The sequence below is a fragment of the Perna viridis genome, chromosome 1, assembly GCF_037379345.1.
Source record: "Perna viridis isolate PV_CMFRI_1.1 ecotype Kerala chromosome 1, ASM3737934v1, whole genome shotgun sequence".
Classification (NCBI taxonomy): domain Eukaryota; kingdom Metazoa; phylum Mollusca; class Bivalvia; order Mytilida; family Mytilidae; genus Perna; species Perna viridis.
Window position 1 is genome coordinate 15,053,400 of NC_142445.1, and position 24,485 is coordinate 15,077,884.

A 24,485-nucleotide genomic window follows, 5' to 3' on the forward strand; every position below is an offset into this window, starting at 1 on the left:
AATTTTGATTGGTAAAAATAAGTTACATTCAAAATACATATATAAACTTGGGCAAAGTAGAACTTTACTACATGTACATCAGCTCAAGCCATTATTGGTTTAACCATATTTTTTTTCAACAGTTTAATTCTGGAGGTAGAGTTGTCTTTCCTTTTATGTGTTATACTATATATGTTACACTTATGTATCAATTATATGGGCCTTTGCCAATAATTGTAATTGTGTTTGTGCCAATAAAGAATAAAGAATACAATTATTGGTTTAACCATATTATTTTTCAACAGTTTAATTCTGGAGGCAGAGTTGTTTTTCCTTTTATGTGTTATACTATATATGTTACACTTATGTATCAATTATATGGGCCTTTGCCAATTATTGTAATTGTGTTTGTGCCAATAAAGAATAGAGAATACAAAAAAAAAAAAAAAATTCACAATATGCTTACTTAAACAGAATTTAATCATTTCTTACAGGAAATCCAGTTGAATTCCGCCATTTTTGTAGCTTAGCACCAATTGACAAATACTGATCAATGAATTTTTCAATTTCTGTGTTGTCAAAAATGTAATATCTCATGCATTTTAAAACAACAAAAAAATTATTTGGGTGGAAATATAACTGTCCTAGGAATTTTAGACGTGAAATCAGGCAGTAATTAAATCAAGGTTACAATCAAACAACCAAGAACCTTAAGTCCGTCCTGGTAACAGTATCACGGCCAATTTGACAACATAAACATTGTTGTGATACTGGATTTAAATGTTATTGAATATGAACAATTCAAATTTTGCAGAGAAATCATTTTATGATTCAATTGAGCCGGTCATTCTAAAAAACTAATACAGTTGTAGCTGGACTCTTGACCTTACTAGACTATTGTCACAAGAAATTCTTAGAGAATCATTTGATCGATAGCATCTTATCTACATATGTACCTACCCGGTTTTCATATTATAAGATACATGTTAACCTCTCATTGTCATTTTTTTACTCTTCAAGGGCAATAACTCTGAAATTGGTCATCAGATCTTTATGAAAATTTTGCAAAGGTGGGTTCCACAATGCTGATCGATTTTACCCTATCAAAATTTGTATATTGTTTCCAAAAATCTTCAATTTGACCCCTACCATCTATTTTTAGTAACACTGACCATGGTTTTTGCCAGATCGAAAATCCCCACATACAAAAATTCTTGAAAAAAATCCAAATCAAATCAAATAAGCTTTATTTTATGTCAGCAAGTTCATAACAAAAATACAACATAAGCTCTTAAGAGCATTCATAACCGAAATAAGGAACATAAATAACTATACAGTGCATGTATACATATATAATACATTGACAAAGCAATATGACAAACAGTTATAATAAGACAGACACAAACAGCACACCGACATAAATAGTAATTTTTAAAAGAGTAAATCAAGCAATGGAACTAAAAGCAAAACAGGCAGTCAACAAAACAAAAATAAATAAAATCAACAAAAATATGGTTTCGGGATCGCTTCACCAGGCATAGATTAACAGTCACTACAAGCAACACAAGCACATTTTTTTCCCTCCCAGCTTGAAATCATGGCTTTGAACTTTCTACCCCGGACTTGACTTTTTATGAGCAACTCGGCGGGTGTTTCTAGAAAAGCAGAGGACACATACACTACCGGTGCACCTGGTCCATTCTCCCAGTTTTTAGTGGAGTCCGAGTTGCTCATTTGCTTTTGTTACTTTGTATGGATGATTTTAGTTACTGTATGTTTTTTGTTGCGTATGTCTGTTTTCCATGTCAGGTCTTTGTCCCTGGATTACATTCTTTTGATTACCGCTGTAACCTTGGTTCCCTTCATTACTCTTTGAACTGATTGAAGTTTGAGCACTTCCTGAAGTTTTCGTGCAGAGAATATTTCAGGACCTATAACTCATTCATGTCAATGGATCTTTCAGAAAATTTCAGCATAGGTTCATCATGCTGAACAATTTTACTTTGGTCATATTTGAGCTTAACTCAACTGTTTTTTTTTAAATCTGTAATTTGACCCCTACATCTATTTTTAGTAAAGGCAGCAATATTTTTCACAGAATCAAAAAACTCAATTACAGATTGTTAAAGATATTCTAAATAACATTCATGCTAAACTTTGTTTCAATCCTTCTACATGTAGTAGTTACAGAGATGATTTTCAAAGCTGAAAATGTAAAATTAGGAGAAATAATCCATTTCAGGACACATAACTCATTGATTTGTCAACGGAACTTTCTGAAAATTTTGGCGTGGGTACATCCCATCATGCAGAAAAATGTTTTTGCCAGATTTTAGCTAAACACAACTCTTATTGAGCTATTTCCAAAATTCTGCAATTCAACTGCTATTGTCTATTTTTAGTTACAGTCGCCATGTTTTTTTCATGCAAAGTTTGGTAACATTCTATCAAGTAGTTACAAAGAAGATGTTTGAAGAAATTAACGGATGAAGATGGACACATATTGATGGCAATAGCTCAAATGGCCTCTTGACCAGGCGAGCTTAAATGGGTGATCCAAGAATTGGTAGTGCCTGGCTACATTTTTAAAAAAAAAAAATCTAACATTTTAGTATTTACAAGAATGTACAACCAAAAAATAAACTACTGCAATCTTGATCACTGCTAGACAAACCAGGTTTGCTCTGCACTTTTCTTGTGACATACAATGACATTAGAAAAAGAGGGAAAATTTGTGCTGCTGGTGGTATTGTAAACAACATACAGAAGTGCTGAGGATACCAATTATGTTAAGCAATGTTGTTTCACTTTCAGTCAAAACAATTGTAGAAATATAGACCTTGGATAAACAAATCCTTGATTTGATTAAATAAGAAGTATTTGATTGTTATACTTGTGTTTATTTATTAGATTCATCAATTAATACAATGTTTTATTTTATTTGAAAAACAAGAGGCTCCAGGAGTCTGAATCGTTCATCTGGTAAAATTTTGTCTTTCAAGGCGATAAATTTAACAAAGAGTTGTCCAAATATTTTGACTCAAGAAGACTTTGGTAGGACTTGTTCAACATTAAGTTTCTTTCTTTCTATTATAGTTTTCAAGATATTGGCCGAATGAGGAATCAAGGGAACCAAGGTTATAGCGGTAATCAAAAGAAAGTAATCCTGGGACAAAGACCAAACACAGAAAACAGACATACACAACAAAGAACATTAAGTAACTAAAATAATACATACAAAGTAACAAAAGCAACTCGGCCTCCACTAAAAACTGGGAGTATGGACCAGATGTAGGGTAAGCATCCTCTACTTTTTCTAGAAACACCTGCCGAGTTGCTAATAAAAGTCAATTCCGGGGTAGATGAAAGAGGAAAGGAAAACAATGACATGTTGAACAAATCAGTTTTCAATGTGCAGATGGATACACCATAACAGTCCACAAGTTCATGATGGCCACCATTAAACTTCTGTAGTGATGACTTCAATCTTGTAGCAACATAACCCTACACCAGAAGCCAAACTGTAAGAGTCCTAGCGCGATACAAAAAGGAACATTCACACCAAGTTTGGTTCCAATTGGTCAAGTAGTCACAGAGTACAAGATTTTTAAAAGAAATAACATTAAAATAGAAAAAAAATGATGAAAAACGACAGGAACTTCAACATGGCTCCATAGATTAAAATGAAAATTTGATAGATCTCATCATGCTTAACACTTAACTCAGTCAGAATTTGGCTAAACCTAACGATTTTTGAGATATATGCGAAAAACTGAAGTCTGACCCCTATTTTCTATTTTTTAGTAATGGCTGCCATGTTTTTTGATGGATCAAAAATCCCCAAATCAATTCTATGCAGGATACTAAGGAACATTTATACCAAATTTGGTTCCAATTGGTCAAGTAGTGTCACTGAGAGAAGAGTTTTGAAAAATATTAATGACAGACGACAACGACAGTGATGGCAATAACTCATAGCCTTTGGCCAGGTGAGATAAAAAGTTGAAGAGAGGACCACCAAATCTTGGATTACCGTTATCGGATTTATTTACAATACTGGCTGCAAATTAGATAGTGGGAGCCAGCTTGCTGTATGCTCCACATCTGTGTGATAATACGCTCCTAAAGATGGCTGTATTATCAACTGCATTCTGCATACTTATGGGAAGAAAAAGCATCAATACCCAGTTTCAGAGATGATTTTACAAGGTCAACAAACAAAACAGAAATAGGCAAAATTCGAAAGTAAAAATATGGTAACGGTAAAATCCGGATTTGAAATAGCGGAATTCTGCTAAAAGGCAAAAAAAATCATGTCTGCAATTTGTGCATGAAGAATTGGGAGCTTAAAAACAGTATCATGGCAGCTTCATTTTCGTATATTTGGTGAAATGCAATTGAGGACCACACCAGTATAGGAAACACAAACTAGCTTGGATTATCAAATACAAATCGAATCTTTGATTTTTCTAAGATAGGACACCCTAATGATTATGAAAATAACTTAATCAATACTGGACAATTCAACCCAATGACATTTCGGACAATGACAACCCAGTTCCTAACCAAGGCATATTGGCCATTCATTTTTCAGACCATTGCAATTGGAAATGGATTAGGACAATGAAAACAGTTTATCATGACACATTTTACCAATTTGGAAGTTAATAATAACAGGGCTGACAAAAATTATGAAAGGACTTATAAGTGTTTTAGTTCAGTCTAATGTTTCTTTGGATCATTTAAGGTTTCACGTTCCTCAGCTTTTGTCTGTTTTGAATGGTTCTCTTCTAACCAATTTGAATGCATTTCACTTCCTCTGTATTGCCCTCTGGTCAATTTAATCCATCTTAAGTCTTTCAAATGGTAATAATATAAGAAGTATGGTAACAAATGTTCGTGATCCCGACCCCACTATAGCAACTAACCGCCCTAAACCGGTTGATTTTTTATTACGTTTAAGTTTAAGTATCGTATCAAATAACTCCAATACGGTTTGTTTTCGTACAGTCCATTGTCCTAACAGGTTCAATATCCATTGCACACAATAATTATTCCAAACGTCGCACAGTGCCTATGGAAAATTTTCAGCCGAGGAGCCATGGTGAAAGTAGTGTGCCATGTGACTTTACTTTCAATTTACAGCTAACATGCTCTTGAACAATGAAAAACTAGGACAATTTCATGGAGATAACTTTATCTCTTTTATCTTTCTTACCTGCGAGGTCGAAAACAATCGGACGAATTGTCGTGTAGCGAACATTTTTATCAGCAATGTTGATATTCCGCTGATCGTGGCAAAGTGAAGAGGTCAAGGGGTCATAACTTTTGACCTATACACTGGTTCCCGATTTTTTTGGTCGGTCTATTAACAGGACGAGAAAAAACAGGACGGGCATTTTCCGATACATTTTGCCTATAACTTTAGTTAAACATAATGGTATTCCAAAATTTAATATGATTTCTAAAGAAGAATAATAGTGCTTTTAATTGACATAAGGTTTTTTTGGAAAATGTGACAAAATAAAGCGAAAATCTTGACAGGACGAATTTTTCTGATAAGAAAATTGCGATAAAAAGGGGGAAATATTGATGAATTAAGATAAAATGTGTCACGTCTGTCAAATTATGTTTACTTATACTAAAAGCTTATACTAAAAGGCACATTTTGATATAAATATTATTTCATTTTGAGTCAGTTAAAGTGGAAAACTCTTGGCAACACGGACTTATTCTGTTACGTGATTTGTGTCGTTTTTTTTTTCGGGGGAACGGTAACAAAAAAATTCTTGAAAATTACTTCATGTGTGTCAAAAGTACTTAACATATTCTTAAAGCTTAAACTTTTTGCCATATTTTGATATATAAGTATTTGAAATATGTCAAGCAATAAATTCAAAATCTTGATAGGACGAACTGTTTCCAATAGGAAATTTTCAATGGGGTATCGGATGTGGGGATAAATTCACAGTTTTTTTTGTACGGTTTACAAACGAAGTTCATCGGAACTACTCGGGCTTTCCCCTTCGCTAAAAATGAGTAACGTGAAGTCTGAGTAGTTCCGATTACAGTTAACTAGGGATCGAAAAAAAAATACGACCGGTGCGGGGACGTAAAACAGAAGAGAATAAAAAAAAAAACTCAAGAAAAAAGAAATAATGTTAAAAGCAAAATAACAAAGGCAAACGCTAGATTAACATGATATATCTCATCGAAACGATGTTTGATCAATGGAAACCCGGATTATGTATTTCTCTTCCAATCATGATCAACCATACTAAGGATCTATATTTAACTCCTTGACCATACGAATCCATTGAAACTTGAAAATTTAGTGCAGACAGTGAATTTCATAGTAGGCTTTATATAACTCCTTTGTTCCGGTAAGATAATTACTGACAAATTAAGTTTCAAATTTATTAAGTATATTTCTAGTATACTCCAGATGAATTTTTTGACAAAGAGGAGAGCCTAATCGACGCGGGACCAGGAAATTCCCCCCCAAAAAAAAGGTTTCCACCCAGGGTGCCTCTCCTGTATCCACCGCTGCTACAATAAATAATCCATGTTTCGAATAAAGATGTGAATTTCAAACAAAACAAAAAAACAAAAAATAACACACGCATTTGAAAGTCAAAATACTGTTTCAGTAAAAAATAAATAAATAAATAAATAATTCACTTGTTATAATTGAGGTATGAAACATTGAAAAAAGGTGCAAAAAGACGCCAAAAATAAAAGTATGTGGTGGTGGTGTGTATTACTGGAAGTTCTATTACATCTTGCAGTACATGCAGCTTCTACAGTCTGAAATCGGACGTATTCTGTATTTATCGATAAGTATGATGAGAATTGCAAATACATGTATAGTAAAATAAGTAGCCATGAAAATTCTCATCACAAATACATTATAAAGTTATATGATATCTGCCGGATGTTGAAATAAACTGCTTATTTGTCTGACATAATTGATGATTTCAGAACCTTAGAAAATCAATGACAGAATTGGTGCTTTCAGTGCTTAAAAAAATCTATAAAAATCCTTCAAAGTAGATATCTGAAAATACTTACAATTTGAGCTCGAACTTTCAAATAGTAGTTTCTATCGCATCAACAATTCGTTCAAGTAGAGATAAAACAAGGGAACATATAGTGTGGGTTCACAAACCATGTCAAAATGTGGTTCGAGTTCGGAAATGGAGAACAAGCAACAAACTGCTGGAAAAATACCGTTTATCTATTGTTTTGCTTATACTTTGTTCAATTTGACTTGTTTTAATATCATAACAGCTAGCTATATAGCCTTCATTTGTAAAAGTAGGCCAGAGACCAGTCGTACTTGAGGATAAAAATGAACTAGGATATTTATTCAGTAGTACTTAAAGTACATTTGGGTAGATAAAAAAGTATTTTTAGGGAAATATATAAAAAAGGATGTGGATGAATCTTAATTCAATGAATGTTGAAAGAGGCATGGGCACATATATACTCAATCTAAAGCGGTTTGGTTGAGTTATCGCCTCATATATATGGATATGCAATAGTAGCTAGTCAAGATATGCAGAGTTTATACTTTATATATTTTTCTTATTATGCGTGGGTACGTGGAGAAGTGTAAATATGTCACGTCGCTACACCCCATCAAATTACTCTTCAGTTGGTTTCGTCTTGCAATATTCTTGCACATGACATTAAATTAATACTTTTTCTTGCAGTAGTGGTTTGCAGATGAATTAATGTTGGTTCTGAACTAACGTGAGGTTTCTTCTACCTATCAATTCAGTATGTGTATGATATATAGAGTTCCTGAACCAGGGCCGTAACTACATTGAGACAAATGAGGCAAATGCCTCATGAAAATATTGACAATTTTTTTAACGGATCCGAGGACAAAATGATCGAGAAATATATTTCACCATATGCAATCCATAAATAACATTACAAAAGATAGTTTTGTTTTTCGCTGTCTTGTTTTGATGTTTAAAATCAATAAGTATGACTGACAGATATTATATAACGAACTTCATTGCGGTACACATTTACCGACAATCCGTCAATTAAATCGCATCTTTTTCACGTGCAGCCAGGGATCATCGCAAAAGAGCATAAGTGTTACATTCTATGACAGTCATTTGATCATAACGGTCGTATAAACATTGATTGAAGACCGGATCTTTGAAGAAAAAGTTCGCAGAATCAGATGGTAAGCACGGGCAAAGCATTAAATATAAGGAGAATGGGTATGGTGAATATGTCAAGGAGACAACAAATCCATCCGGATGAAAATGTCAGCTCAAGGCCACGCATTCCAGACGAGGAAACCCTCACACGACAGGGCAGGCTGCAACTGCCCCAAAAACATAATACAAAGATACAGTGAAATACTCAAGTAATAAAAATAAACTGAAGGTGAAAACGAAACAAGACCTACAGAGGCCAGCTATTCTTCACTCGGGACAGGCGCAAACAATGCGGTGGGGTTAGAGTACTTTGGCGTGATCACGCAACCCCTTTTAAAATCTGGCCACTGTCGAAAAATACTACACAATTAAACAGTTAAAAAAGGTCTGAGTCCCTTGTTACAACAGAAATATAAAATAAACTGATTATAAGTAACACAAATGCACAAACTAAGGACTACTAATAACTGACATGCCAGCTCCAAACCAGTTTAAACCTATAAAAAAGTATGTCCTCATCGTATGCATTTTCCTGACTTTGGACAGGCACAACAATATGGGATTGGACTAATTTGTTGGATGTTGATACTTATATTTTTCTTCCTGTTACACCTGAATGATAATTTTCGGTCTTACTTAGGCTTAGAACTTGGGAGCGTGCTACTATGACGGGAGAACGTCTGTGTGGTTTTGCCATGCTTCATGTGCACAGAAACATGGTCGACTGTTCAAAGGGAAAATCTTGTTGATCTTTTTCTGCTATTTATTATCATCCCGTCACTGCATTCGTTAGCGCAACTAGTACTAAATTCCCAGTTGAATTTTTGTTATATGTCTCCGTAGCACCTCGTACATGTACCCAATTTTACCCAAATTTTTGTTGAAAAAACGTTAAGGTTCGGAGCTCAGATAGGGTTCTGTAAATGCCCAGAACCCAGGATTTTGCATCATTTACCCCGGGCTTCTGGGGCCTTGAGCGGCCCCTAGAACCCCTGCCCAATTCCCCCAACCTCGCTTTTTTTGCCTTATCATAATAAGAACCTAGTTACTGTCCTACAAACATTTATCCAACTCTGTCAGGTTGAAATCTTTGTTACTATTTAAATGTTAATTAGTTGAACAAAATTACAGAGGTTAAAATTAGTGATATGTTTACTGTCAATACATATACAATTAAAATAATATTATCCACTGTAATGTCTGCTGTCAAAGAGTAAACACAGACACCTCACAACAGACACAATCTATTTAAAATGTCTGATAAAACATAAAAGACTAACAATATGGTACATTATTTCTTCTTAGTTTCACGATAACTTCATTGTCCATGTTACGTAATTTGCCTATCGCGTACCATTGTCATCGTAAATAGCGACCAACGAGACTTAACTTACATACATGAATTAATCGGTTTGATAGTGCAATTGCAAAAATCAATGAGAAATCGTAACCGTGTGATAAAAATGGAAGGTATAATATGCAAATTAAGGTTCGGAGCTCAGATAGGGTTCTGTAAATGCCCAGAACCCAGGATTTTGCATCATTTACCCCGGGCTTCTGGGGTAAATATATATAGAAGGGATAAAGTATGTCATAACCCCGTGCACTGTGATCCCTATATCCCTGAATACTTTTTTACTGGATTGTTCCACAATTTTAACTTAAGAAATAAATCACGGAAACTCCATTTTATCATTGTTTTATCACGGGCTGGCTATTTATGTCGCATTGTTATACCGGTACCCCAAGCGATATAGTGAGGGGTTCAATAACGACATAAATGGCCAGTCCGTGGTAAAACAATGATAAATGGAGTTTCCGTGATTTATTTCGATTCTTACAAAACTAGTTTCTTCATACTCTTTAATAGACGCACCTCATGTGTTGCACGAATGTTTATCACTTTTTTGATGAAAGATTTTTTTTGTCAGAAAGATTTCTGACCTAATATTGTGGAGGTAAAATCAGTGTCGCACAAGAACAGCGCATCCCTCCATCCACTTTATGTTTCTCTTCAGTTTTGTACATATATTTCTGAAACTTTTTTCATTGCACTGTTGTTTTTATTTTATTTTTCATTGTAATGTTGTTTTTCTTTTTTTTTTCATTGTACTGCTGTTCTTATTTCCTTTTATTTTTCTTTATTGTCCTGTAAAATCTGATTCAAAATTGTCGTTTTAATATTCATAATGATTTAATGCATGCCCTCAATGTTATAATTTATGTATGTTATATTATTGTTGGGAGAAGACTGTTTACGTTGGTAAAACTTGTGTCCTATCCCTTTTGTAAAGTAGCAAATAAAATTGTTGTAAGCCAACCTTTTTTCAATGGCTATGGTCTAAAGAACTTTGAAGCACGTCATATTAGAATACATATCAATATTTACCTGTTGGGTTGATTTTGTCCCAAAATAATGGGGCAGTCAAACAATGGTCTAATGTCTGTCTTAACCAAACCATGAGAAACAAAGAACAGATTCCTTCTGAGGACCCTACTTTTGAATTTTAATACATTTTAAACCAGCATACAAACTGAACATGCATATTTTTAAAGGATCGAAACAAATTGATTGATTGATTGATTTAGGGGTGGTGTGCTAGGTAATTATTTGCCATTTTCTTGTCAATTTTATACACATAAAAATGACTATGAAATTTTCCTATAAAAAGGAGGGGTGCTAATCCCCTGTACCCCCCCTTGGGTCCGCCACTGTATTGTAAAAACATTTTATAACCTAGCTAATTCACATTTCATGAATCAAATTATTTTATTTTCACATTATTGATAGTCCACTGATGAATTCAAGATCCGAAGATTCATTAATATATAACCCCCGCCGCGGAATGTAATGGTAGCTAGTGACAGTGAACATTTCCAAAGAAATGATAGACATGATGACAATAGGAGTCTCACAAACCACTTTATCTACGATGAGGACTCTTTAAAAAAAATTGTTGGACGTATATGTTGCAAAATATGAATGATAAATTTATATGACATAATAACGGCGTCTTGATGCAATTCACTCTAGTTAGGCACCGACAATTTTTATCCTGAGGTGGAGTTGGAATTCAATGTCAGAATTTTTTTATTTTTTCTCGCGAGAAAGCGCAATTTTTAAAATTTATATTTCAGTTTTTTTTCTGAAAAAACTATAACATTTTTTATTCATATTTCATTATTTTTTTTAAATTTTTATTTTGTAAAAGATCACAGCCCCACCCCTCCTCGCTAATAAAATGGTCGGTGCCCTAAAAAATCACAGTTTTAGTCAATTACACAAAAGACCCCTAAAGATTCTAAGGAATGTGCAATATTGTCTACATAAGATTTATGGAGGTATGAAGCTCTTAGTAATATCATGTTTTGTTTTATTATATTTTTTTTTGTGTGTTTGCTTTTTTTTGTTTTTTGTTTTTATTTTCGTTTGCTGTTGTTGTTGTTTGGTTTTTTTTTGCGCTGATGTGGATAAGTATTCTCGGTCAGATCCTAGTTGTCATTCACTGTAGTCCTAATCGGAATATGTTTTGCTGTCCCGAAACCTATTTTTAAATTAGAATCATAATTGTACTTCCTGTTTACTAATCTTTCTTCGATCACTCGATTTCAAACTGTTTTCATTTTCCATTATTATTTAATGACATGTTTTGACACAGTAATAGCATTTTCAAAACAAAAGAAAAAAAGACGTAACAATAAAAGGTATTAATATTGGTCTATTATATGCGAGCCTCATATCTTGACCTACACTTAGAAATCGATGGTAAAGGAAAACTATTGACCAAACTTAACGACAAACGTGATTCGGAAGAAAGAATATCGTTTAGCTAGTTCCTATAATCTTATTTTCCGCTATACAGATGACGTATTATCTTTAAACAATCATAATTTCAGGGATTTGATACATCGCATCTCCCCAAAAGAACTTAAGATAAAGGATACTACAGACACAGTGAGGTCAGCCTCATATCTTGACCTACACTTCGAAATCGATGGTAAGGGAAAACTTTTCATTCAGAATTGTCAACTTTCCTTTCATCTGTGGCAACATCCCTTCGGCTCCTGCGTATGGAGTGTTCATATCACAACTCGTACGTTATGCGAGAGCTTGCCGAAACTACGCAGACTTTTTGTATCAGGCTAGAACTCTAACAAATAGGCTTCTGGAACAGGGTTATGTTGCTACAAGATTGAAGTCATCACTACAGAAGTTTTATGGTCGTTATCATGAACTCGTGGATCGTTATGGTGTATCCATCAGCACCATGAAAACTGATTTATTCAACGGGTCATAGTTATCCTTCCCTCGTTTGTCTACCCCGGACTTGACTTTTTATGAGCAACTCGGCAGGTGTTTCTAGAAAAGCAGAGGACACTTACCCTACCGGTGCACCTGGTCCATGCTCCCAGATTTTAGTGGAGTTGCTCATTTACTTTTGTTACTTTGTATGTATGATTTTAGTTACTTTATGTTCTTTGTTGTGTATGTCTGTTTTCTATGTCTGGTCTTTGTCCCTGGATTACATTCTTTTGATTACCGCTATAACCTTGGTTCCCTTGATTACTTTTTTACCATGATCAAATCATTTCTCTTTGTATGTTTCCCTGTTGATGTCATCTTTTCTCCACAAAGCGACAATGGTACGTCCTGTGTGCTTGGCATATCCTGGTACTGTACAAAGTGACTTTTATAGCGGTGTTCATCATTCTTGTCATTGACAAAAAAACTTCAGAAATGGGATTTTTTAGCCTTCTTTCGTTGTAAAGTTCTGCTTCAATATTATACTTGATATGCCTAGAGAAACTATTTTTCTGTTGTTTTTTTATATTATTCTTTCCAATAATACTCTTATTGTTTTTATGTTTTTGTCATCATTTGAATGCTGTATCAAGTTATTTCATTAAGGTACAATACCGTGTACTTTTCAACCTCTGACTGGCATGAAAAAGATAGATGTAGATCAAGAACATTGAACACAATAAAGAACTTTGTGCAGTCACTGTGTCAATACACAGTTTTCCCAACTAAGCTATGTTATTGTCCATTTTTACATGTTGTTTAAAGGCAGATTTTTATGTTAATGATTAAGTGTCCTTCGTGCAATGATTATTTGCTGCATTTATGATTTGTTGTGAAAATACACCACTGTGAAAAAGATTTGTACATGTATATGAAGAGTTCAGTCTGAAATACATTTATTTAAATTACTTCTGTTACTTCTCGTTCCGACATTTACTTTTTTAATAACTTATTTAAAATGTTATACAATGTATATTTTAGAATAAGTGACAATGGGGAAAGAAAAGGCTGGATTCTTGACGCCAAAGGCCATAGCAAACAGAATTAAAGCTAAGGGATTACAGAAGTTGAGATGGTATTGCCAGATGTGTCAAAAACAATGTAGAGATGAAGTAAGTCATTTACCAGCTGAAATGTCCATTAGAAATGATATACATATGTATTTAAACCACAGTTTCAGTTTGAAAATCAAAGATGTATTTAACTGACAAAATTATCATACTCTGTTATTATTACTGGTAATTTCTGATAAAATCCTTTTCAATTAGTGCTTGTCTGAATCTGATCTGAATTTTAACTATTTTTCTAAATGGCTTAGAAAATAACCAGCCAAAAAAAAAAACACTAGATATGTTTGAATAAGACCAGTCTCTAAATGTGTACTTTCAAATAAATTCTGTTGCACTTTTTCTATGAATATGCCTTAAAGTTAAGAATTTTGTTGTTTAATAGACAAACAAATTTGCAAATGTAAGTGTCGTAATAAGGATTCATGAAAGTTAAACTTGCTACAGGCATCATAAAATATATTAATTAGACAACTATTGAATAGGTATTCAGTCCCCAAAATTACATGTACAAATATGTCTTGGCATTTATTTTGTTTAAATCTCGTATGCTTTATATTAATTTATATTTTTAGAACGGGTTTAAGTGTCACACCATGTCAGAATCTCATCAAAGGCAACTATTACTGTTTGCTGAGGATCCAGATAAATATGTGGATTCATTCTCACAGTAAGCATCGAGTGGTTTAGTTATATGAAATATTTCACACATGAAACAGTGTTATACAGCACAAATTATTCTTTCCATGTTCCATATCCAGACAGACAGATTTAGAATACTAATGATTAATTATATTTGATTTGAATTTCTTATGTTACTAGGATCTCTTTTTTTAAAGTGCTATCATGATTTTCTATAAGTCTGCAGTCTTATGGACTAAATAACATTTTGATTATGTAGATGTGTTCTTAATTTGGGCTGGAATTTATTTAAAAATTGTATTGTAAGGATGTATTATTATTTGCATAACCAATTTTGAGAAAATTTACACTATTCATAATCAGTTTCACATGATTCATAAACAAAAACAGTTTCATATTGATTGTATCACATGACTTGGTCAGATATTGAAAACAGTTCTAATTAATGACTAGTAACTTATTGCTGAAATACAGATATAAAGCCATATCTTGGCATTTGAAATAAATAATTAGCAAGGTTGTTTATTGACATGGAAAGGTGTGCCAATCCGGAACTTTATCATTTCTAATGTCGCATGTGTTAGTGTCAGAGTACTGTATATTTGAGGTATATTATACTTCATCATTGTTTAGACAACAAAGGGAACTTCCATATTACTATTAAGTATATAAAAACCCTATGTTATTCACGTACTTAACAATAGTATTTATTTTGTGCTGCATAGTATTTTAATTCAAGGTTTTAATTTTTTTTTTTCTAGAGAGTTTCTTGATGATTATTTAGAATTACTCAAAAGAAGGTTTGGTAAGAAGAGAGTCCACTGTAACATAGTATACCAGGAGTATATTGCATATAAGGAACATATACACATGAACAGTACACAATGGGAAACACTGACAGAATTCATTAAATGGTTGGGTAGAGAAGGTAGGGTTAAGTTTGATGGTATTGATGGTGTAAGAAGTAGAGAAATTGTTGTGTGTATTTTTAATATGATCTGGTTATTTCAAGGGTAAATACAAGTTCATCTTACTTTTTAGGTAATTCTTGACAAATTTTACTTATACAATGTAATTCTACTTTGAAATCTTAAACTATTGCAATACTAAAATCAGTCATCATCTCATTGAATGGCCAAGTCTAGTAAAATATCCCCCCCCCCCCCAAAAAAAAAAAAAAAATGTGCATAATGGCTATCTTAGATATAAAATCTATTTCCTCACACTTTATCTTAAAATTCAAAACTTTAATAGATTCAAGAGTAAACAGGTGAAGATATTTGTGCTATCTTTCATGACTGAAAAACCAAAAAAATGCAAAATTCCTGGAACACTGTGCTCAATCTTAGGATATAGAATTTGTAATTCCAGGGAAATTAAAGAAAATCTTTCAACATTATCTTTACCACTTGTCTTAGATTTGTTATGCAATTCATAGATATTACCTCCCTTTAGTAGCTTATTGACTTTGATTTTTCGAATTTAAACAAGTTAATCATAAATGCTTGTGTTCTGAACATTTTTCTTAGCTTTTGCTTATGAGATTAAGTATATTTCTAGGCCATTGTGTTGTTGATGAAACTGAGAAAGGATGGTTTGTACAGTACATTGATAGAGATCCTGAGACAATACGCAAAATGGAACAGACCAAAGCTAAAGAAAAAATGGAACTTGATGATGATGAACGTGCAGCAAAGTTTATACAGAGTCAGATAGAGAGGGCAGCATCTCAGGGGCAGGAGGTACAGCAAGCAGAGTATACAGAACTGAAGAGAGAGAATGAAGAGGATAGAGGTGAAATAGTTCTATCTATTTTTTTTGTATTCTGTAATATCCATTCAGTTGGCTTCAGTTCTGGCAGTACTGTGGTTCACACACAAGAAAAGACTTACTGTTTTTATACCCCCATGCACACAAAGTTTTGGAGGGTATATAGGAATCACCTTGTTTGTCCATCTGTTCACATTTCTTGTACGCGCAACTCCTCTTAAAATGTTGAAGGGATTTTTATGAAGTTTTGAAGTTGGGTATCATATGTAGATGTGCATGAAGGAATAAAATTACTGTTGGATTACTCCATTTAATTCCATTTGAAGCAGGGAGTATCCTTCTTGTGAGCTTGCTCACAGTATTTCTATTTTTTTTTTCTTTTTTTTTTTTAAATGTATGATATGTTAGTGATACAATGTATTAAACTTTTCTTGATAATGTTGATTATTTAATGCATATGAAGTTATATTTGATAGGAACCTGTTAGTATTTTATTGTATTTATGAAGCATTAGATTGGTCATAGTTAATTTTTGGAAGTATTATTAAATATTAAGGCCTAAAGGGAGTTAACACAGTATATAATTTTTTTCTTTTTTACATTTAATTATGATTTTTTTCACCTTGCTCTGAAGTCCAACACATTTAAGCATTTGAAAACTTTTTAATCATATTTTAACATAAGCTGAAAATTTGTCATGTGCATTTGACTTTCAAATGTTAAATAATTTGGAGGTTTTAGGGTAACATTTTGCTTAATTGCTATTTGTTTTTACAGTCAAACTCAGTATTGGTGGAAAGAAAAAAGAAAGTGAAGCCATGCCAAGGTATATAGAATTTATTTAATTAAATGGTTAAATTGTATGTTCAGTGAAACAAGATACAGTACTTCCTGTACATACAATTATACCACTTTATGTTGTCTTCTCCATAATGAACATAATAAATATAGCATACATACAAGTAGTTAAACTGATGATGGTAAAATACAAAACACTAAGCGTGATCTATAAGGAGCAGAGCAGTGGTGGAACACCCCTCCTTTTTATTGGAAATTTGTCATTTTCATGCATCAAATTGACCAAAAATTGTAAATAATGTCCTAGCACCCCCCTTTTTCCGAGGAACACTGACTGGCTCCTATCCTTTTCAAAACTGGATCTGCCCCTGCAGAGCTTATACTTGGAACCAAAATCAGAAAAATGGTTTGTTTTCCATAGCTTGACCAACCACTTAAAACACAATTGACAAGTTTTTTTTTTCAGAAATTTTGTCAATCTCTTTTATCTTGTACTTTCTTTTTTTTTGTTTTAATTTTTTATTAGTATTAAGTATTTTTTCTATCACTTCAGAAGCTGTTTGAATTTTATTGATAGGTGTCGCAAAAAAACAACAAAATATTAGTAATGGCAGCACTGACCTTTCTACCCAATGTTTTTTTTTCGATTTTTGGTTATCATGGCAAACATTATATTTTAAAGTGTTGCCTTAACTACAAGCTCTGAAAGTTCCTCCCAGGAGAATAACAAAATGCTACAAATCAACACTCATAAAACTATGAAGGAAATACTAAAGGTAAATAATAAAGGAACAAAATAGTCATTAAAAATTTAAGACTTGGATAAAGTTAATATCAAAGTCTGAAAATTGAAAAGTGCCATTCCTGTTAACCCTCCAACATTAAGGGAAGACTTAAACTTATGAAAAGTTTAGAATATCCCAGTTTAAGATTTGTGTGAGGCTTTTGGTTAAAAAAACTATGTTTTTTGTGACAGTAAGTAGATTTTTACATAAAAAATGTCCTAAACATACAAAACTTCAACATGAGACAGTGTCAATAGAGAGAATCTCCCTCATGAAATGCTCCAAAGGATAACAGGTGTGCAGGTAGTTATATTTGTTATTTATAGTACAAGTAAAGAAAATCCTTTAAAGAAAGTACCTGTTACTGACAACCCATTAAGAAAGTCATCCACAGCTTCATCATCATTATCATCAGATAGAAAGACAGAAAAGGCTGGTCAAAAAAGAAAATCAGCACTAGACGAAATCATGGAGGTAAGCTTGCCATGAAATATTAGAATGTTAGTCTGAATGATTTGGTCAAGTGTTAACAACAGAAAATTTGTGGATGGTATGTTACAAACTGCAACAGTTGTTTTCTTCAGGTGAATAGGTGGTTTACTCAAGAAAAAGAATATTTAAGAAATTGTTATTATACATTTATTACAAAATAAATGTAACACTTTTACTAGTAAATTGTTGGAATGGGATATAATTAGGCTACCTTTGGTCTTCCTTGTCATCCTTGTAAAATTTCTACGCTTATAATGCATGTAGTTCTTCTATACTTAGTGTATGTCCTTAGTCCTTAGAATAGTCAAGAAAATGTTGATTTCAAAGGTCATAGGTAAGGTAATTTATACAGCAAGATAATGCCATGTCTTGTTTTTCCCTTCACATTAGTTTTCTGTTTTTTTGGTTTTCAGACTTTGTTAATTCCCTTCTGTTTATTTAGATTGTTTCAATTTCTTATTTTCTTATGACCTATTTTCTAACTCATGAAAGCTGGAATGCTAGACATCAAGTTTTTTTCCACTCATCGCAGAAAAATTGCATGAAAAATAGTAAGTGGTAAATTAATTGATAACTTACAACCACTTTGTACATTTTTTTTTATGAAATCAGCTGTAGAATTATCATAGACTTTAGTGATCATTGTTGTCTTTATGTAGAAAACATTAGTTATTTTTATCCAGCTATAGTTATGTCCCTTTTTCTCTATTTAGTTTGAAGAAAAGAAGAAGGAAAAACTGAACAGAAAAGACTACTGGCTGAAGGAAGGTATTGTGGTTAAAGTTGTGACGAAAAGACTTGGTGATAAATATTACAAGAAGAAGGCTGTCGTTAAGGTATGCTTAATATGTCTTTGAATTCCTCTGATGAATGATCTTGTATTATAGCAAAGGAAATATTATTTGTGTAAAAAGAAATGTTAGCATTGTTGAATTATTTGACTTGCAATTAAGCCTTCTTTCTGATTGTTTGGCTCTCCTATGGCAACAAAATTTATTTTGTGTAAACTTATTTTGTACTTTGAGATTTGTCTGTGATTAAAACAATAGGTAAAATAAAACTTTGGTAAAGGTTCAATTCTTAATTTAGACTGGAATTGATTGGAAATCAAAGAATTGAAATTAAATTATAATTTTCTTATTGAAGTATAAATAACAAAGTTATGGACATTTTACGCTCCTTCATAAAACCAATTTATGTTTCATGAAGAAGATACTGCTACAAGGCAGGTTATGTTAATAATTTTGTCAAAATTTAAGTCATATTTCTTAAAATCTCACATTATTTGAGTTACAGGGTATTTCTATGGACCCTTTTTGAAAAAAAAATGTACTCACGTGTGAGTGGTTGTTCTAATATATTATATAAAAGCCCTTCTTGATTGACTGATGACCAGGAAGTATGACGTGTTATGTCAAACATCAAATTATGTTTAGACTTATATTTCATTACAATGAAAGAGCATTCACCAGTGAAGAAAAAAGAAGTAAGCATTGACACCAATTTTATTGTTTGCTGTTATTTAATTTTCTGTGTGCTGTAAAAAAACTACCTCTGTTACATCAGTAGGGTTGTAATTTGTATTAAAATGTTGTTTAAGCTTTAGAGATGCTGTTTCAATAATAAGAGAAACTGAATCATACTCTGGTATTAGTTGATTATCATGATTCTACAATCTCAAAAGTCAAACAGGGAAACTTCTCAGCATAGCTTTGAAATTAAAACGATTAATTGGCTCAGTTGTAGGAAAACAACAACTAACTCCTTGCAGGATAAGATTCCTTATGTCAAGATCTCTAACCTGGTAATATATACAGAAATGCTAATTGACATACAATTTTTTTGACAAGATTTAACATTGTTGGCATATTATATTATTACTACTTATTGAATTTGATGCCTTTTGCAGGAAGTCATAAATTTATACAGAGGAGTTATAAAAATGATAGACAGTGGTGATAAGATAAAAGTAGACCAAGCTCATTTAGAAACTGTCATCCCAGCACAAGGTAATTCTTGTGTAATAGATGGGCATGATTTATCTCACAAAATCATACACTTACCACCTAGAATAAAATTCAAGGCCAGTGACAAACTAATTGGTCTAAAGAATTAATTTTTGAGGTAAATCATGTGCTCCCATTAAACTCTAAATTCATTTTATGAATGTAACTGATGGAAGTTTAGGTGGGTGGTTTTACTTTAGAGGCTACTGTTCTCTGATATACATGTATAATACTTACTGTTTACATTAAGTCCACATTTTGATGTTATGTTGTTACATCTGGCCATGTATGTTTGTTATATCTGATGTACAAATGTATTGTGCTTGTGTTTACTATGATTTACCAGTCATTGGTGCTTATGTGGCGTCTTAGGCATCATAAACTGGCTGCCATAATTATTTCTTGCTGATTAAAAATCCATTCAAATACAAATGTACATGTAATATTGATATGCAGTATGCAAAATGGACAAAAGAGAAATATTATCTGATGTGTAAACAAAAATAAAATAAACTGAAAAAAAGCTGTGAGCAATGCTCACTAACTTAGTACCCCCCCACTCCCCAATTTGATAAAATGCACCTTTGGACCTCCATATGAATCAAAATCTGAAATAAGACATGCATAATGAGAACATGTAATAAAGTTTTTGTGAAAGTTCATTCAATTTCATTTTGTGATATAAGGGGAGTAACATATAAGAGATGTGTCCCCCATGTCCCCATATGGGCAAATGACAAAGTCCATGTTTCGCTGTGTGAAACCCCCAAATTGGTTCAGATCAGAATCTTTAATAGGAGATGCACAATGGGAACACGCTATAATGATTCTGTGAAAGTTTCATTCAATTCCATTGAGTGGTATAAGAGGAGTAAAGGATATGAGATAGGTCCCCCTGTGTCCCCATATGTGAAAGGTTTATTCAATTCCATTCAGTGGTATAAGAGGAGTAATGGATAAGAGGTAGGTCCCCTTGTGTCCCTATACGTGAAAGTTGAATTCATTTCCATTCAGTGGTGTATGAAGAGTAACAGATAAGAGATTGGTACCCCATATAATAGGACAGACAAACACCCTACCACTATATTACCCCCTCCCACACACTTTGCAAGTGAAGGGGTATAAATGACAGAACTCAATTAGAAATTTTGAAGGGACAACACAGTAATGATCTATTACAGTAGTTGTAATGACTATTTTGTACCCCCTGGTTTGCAGGTGATAAGTAGGTTTCATGTTGTCTTGTCCTCCATTCATCCATCAATAACTTTATTTAGCTTTCTCTGTAACTACTTATCATAGCCATGTACAATTTTGACAGAAGCTTTATAAAGGTATACCACATTGTTATTGTTGGATTCAATTTAAGACTGAAGTGACATCTACGTCTCGTTTCTGGACTTAGTTTTTATTTTGATCATATGGTTATTGGATTAGGATATCCTTAAGGTTAAATAGTAGTTTGTTTCTTTGACAGGTAAAAAAGTGATGATTGTAAATGGTGCCTATAGAGGAAATGAAGCCACATTGGAATCTATCAATGAGAAGAAATTCTCGTGTTCTGTCAGCATCTCATCTGTAAGTTTGGTTTAAACACAGTATTTAAATTTATTTCATGCATTTTTGTATATAATTATTAGGCTGTGGAGCAAATCCGATTCAGTCACATACTTGTACATATCTAATATAGTTAAGAAATCAATTTTTAAAAAATTCTGTTGGTGAAGATTTTCAAGTTTGCAACAGGAATTGGGGTCATTTCAAATGGACAGAAATAAATATACCTATTTGATTAACTGTAAACGTATTAATTTTCGTGGTTACTAATTTTAGCTGATTCTGTTGATGAACATATTCGTGGGTATCAAATTTTGCCATATAAAAAAAAATTACAAGCTTTATGTAGTGTTAAAAATCAATTTTTTTGTCCACTGCAAAAATAGCAAAAGAACGTACACCATGAAAATTAATACTTTTACAGTAATTATAGTATCAAAATAAAATGAGTAAATCGTGATAAAAGGTTGATGATGTCACAATTGCATAACTAAATTTGGTCTATTAGATAATAAACAAAGGAGGAAGTTTGGTAAGGACTCCTTTAGGCTCCTTAATTTGGGCAATTTTTGAAAATTTGATTAAATCTGATTTTTGAGTAGTAGTAGTATAGTAAAATGTTCGCAAATACTAAATATAAGATGTGTTTTGACGAGAACCATAACGTTATTTCAGAAATAAAAATATGCATGTATGTTACTTTTAACATTTCTGCAAATTTAAAGATGGTTTTGTGTGGAACGGAAGTGGTGACACATCTGTTGACTCAAGATATTTTTACACAAGTTTTAACTGACAATTATACACAAAATATATGAAACACGAGAGTCAACACGCATGTGGCCATTGTCAAAAGAGTGAAAAACTGCACAAAATTTGGTATTTTCTAGCCATTTAAACAGATTTTTCCAATCTCAGCCAACTTTGAAGGACATATGTGACCTTATATGTTCAAATTATTACCATAAACCAATCAAATCAACTATAAAACACATTATAGAGCTGAAGAAACAACCAAAAATTTTGTTCATATAGGTTTTGTTTTTGAGGCCAAAGTTTGCCCTTACCAAACCAACTTTTCTTTTATCAAATCAAAAGATGTAGTACATCTTAAGTTTAATAATTTGATCTACATGTCATACAAATATAGCTTTCTGTATATCAATACTTTGATCCTAACGGAGTTATTTTGACTTTAAACTTATTTTACACTTTAAATCAGAGTGAAGTAGGAAGTATTAATTTGAGATTTGTCTTTAAAGCTATATTAGGATTCTATTTTCTTTCTCATTGTAGGGACCATTGAAAGGACGATTAATAGAGGGTATGGAGTATGAAGATATATCCAAGCTGTACCAACCTTGAAACATTTTCAAGTTGATTATAATGTAAAGAAAAATAAGTGACTGGGAGTGCTCCAAAAAGTGCAATTTCTGTGATAACAAGACATGAGGGTGATTATAATGTGAAAGACCTTTAGTAAAATAATTATTGCTAAGCTGAGAAAAAAAAAGCTAGTATTGAGAAAATCCATACTTTTAGGGTTTAAGCCTGTGAATGAATGGAACAGATGTTGGTCTTTAGTGTTCTAAAGTAGTAAAAACAATACATTTTATATCTCATTTCTTGTGTGTTCATTCATTGAAGGTTGTTGACTTGACTAGACCCTGTGTAAATTTAGGGTTCATTTGATAATCTTTGTGAAAATGTGCATGTATGTTTATATGTAAATTGTCATGTACTTTGATCTTAAGGAACAAAGAGTATATGTGTTAAAATCAGGTCTCATAGTTTTTTTTCTGATTCACATGTATTTTATGACATTTGATATTAAATAAAGTCTTGATTTTTGTAGTCTGTTACAGTTTTATGAGACCTCTGGAATTATTGAATTGTCTTTTAGACTCTTTTACAAAAAGAAAAATTAATTCAAACTTTGCTATTATTTCATTTCCCAATTTTTGTTTGATGATAATTTGAATATAATGAAAATATTTATACATTTTATATTGAAGAAAATTTTGTTCATTGTTGATAACTTTTTAAATTCATGAGCTTGTCAATTTAATTTTGGTATTTCTATTACAAAGGTCATAAGCTTAGTGTGTTAGTGTAAGAAATTCCAGTTAACCAGTTATAGAATTCAATGTCAAACTTTTTTTATTCCCAAACACCCTTTCATTATACAATACTACAAACAAATATTTCCTATCAGTACCATATATGCAGGCAATGGGGAAAAAATCAGGAAAATGAGATTTTTTATGAAAAATCCAAGTCTGGGCCTTGTAGTTTTGTTTTAAAAAGTACTTTTGAATGATAAAGTTGCCCTTTATACCAACAAGGTACACTCAAACAATGAAAAGCTTAGCACTAAAAGAGTGACATCTACAAAATTATTTTTGTTGAATATCTTTGATGTATAAAATTGAATACCCTACCCAGAAGCATCAAAATGATAATCATTGTCACTCCACGTTGATTCATTTTAGTCTCTTATTGAAATCTATCAGTAAATAAAGTTGTTATACATCATTTGTTACTTTTAAAAAGCTTAAGTAATGACACAAAATTTGAAAAAGTCGAGACTTTACATGTATCAACCTTTGTTTTTCTTAAATAAATGTACTACACTTTTCTATGTTCAAAATGATATCTATATTATAAGACCAGCCATCATCCATTATTTCTTATAGCTATAAACTAAATATTAGCAAAGAGATTGTTAAATCCTTATATTACTGCTATATTTCCAAGGTTTATATTACATTTATTCACTTCTGCCACATATAGGATAACTTATAAAAAAGAGTTAATGTATAAATTAACATTTTTCTTGTACATGCAGAGCTTGTAATTTCATGGTCAATTACAAAGAGTCGCTTGTTTATCAAAGAATTTTACTC

At 32.4% G+C, this 24,485-nt stretch overlaps 2 protein-coding genes across 6 annotated transcripts in view; one reads left to right on the plus strand and one right to left on the minus strand.

The window, feature by feature from the left end:
• The window catches only part of LOC148627404 (cytosolic 10-formyltetrahydrofolate dehydrogenase-like), a 50,446-nt gene extending 43,280 nt beyond the window's left edge, over nucleotides 1–7,166 (minus strand). For 3 of the 4 annotated variants that reach the window (XR_015920670.1, XR_015920669.1, XM_088572516.1), the window contains exon 1: nucleotides 5,198–5,312. Coding sequence is in view for 1 of the 4 variants with exons in the window: in XM_088572516.1 (XP_088428642.1) it covers nucleotides 5,198–5,242 (45 nt within the window). In the remaining 3 variants the exon portion in view is untranslated. Of the gene's footprint in view, nucleotides 1–5,197; nucleotides 5,313–7,050 lie in introns of those variants that run through there. The other variant, XM_088572525.1, reaches the window with a different exon arrangement.
• Nucleotides 6,342–23,433, plus strand: LOC148627405 (DNA/RNA-binding protein KIN17-like). Of its 2 annotated transcripts, none has more exons than XM_088572570.1 (11): nucleotides 6,342–6,362; nucleotides 13,444–13,574; nucleotides 14,105–14,199; nucleotides 14,933–15,099; nucleotides 15,732–15,965; nucleotides 16,719–16,767; nucleotides 17,851–17,998; nucleotides 18,730–18,852; nucleotides 19,926–20,025; nucleotides 21,500–21,600; nucleotides 22,876–23,088. In XM_088572570.1, the coding sequence occupies exons 2-11, from the start codon at nucleotides 13,455–13,457 to the stop codon at nucleotides 22,942–22,944; spliced, it is 1,206 nt and encodes a 401-aa protein (XP_088428696.1). In that variant the 5' UTR covers nucleotides 6,342–6,362; nucleotides 13,444–13,454; the 3' UTR covers nucleotides 22,945–23,088. The 2 variants fall into 2 exon arrangements, with proteins under 2 accessions (XP_088428696.1, XP_088428685.1); XM_088572559.1 differs by lacking the exon at nucleotides 6,342–6,362 and adding an exon at nucleotides 11,718–11,864 and having other exon boundaries at nucleotides 22,876–23,433.
• The last annotated feature ends 1,052 nt before the right edge of the window (nucleotides 23,434–24,485 follow it).

Bases quoted from the DNA above. Each gene is read 5' to 3' on its own strand.
- LOC148627405 (XM_088572570.1), top strand. From the start codon at position 13,455: ATGGGGAAAGAAAAGGCTGGATTCTTGACGCCAAAGGCCATAGCAAAC. The intron at 13,575-14,104 runs GTAAGTCATTTA...TTATATTTTTAG, and splicing joins AAAAACAATGTAGAGATGAA to AACGGGTTTAAGTGTCACAC. The intron at 18,853-19,925 runs GTATGCTTAATA...TGCCTTTTGCAG, and splicing joins AGAAGAAGGCTGTCGTTAAG to GAAGTCATAAATTTATACAG.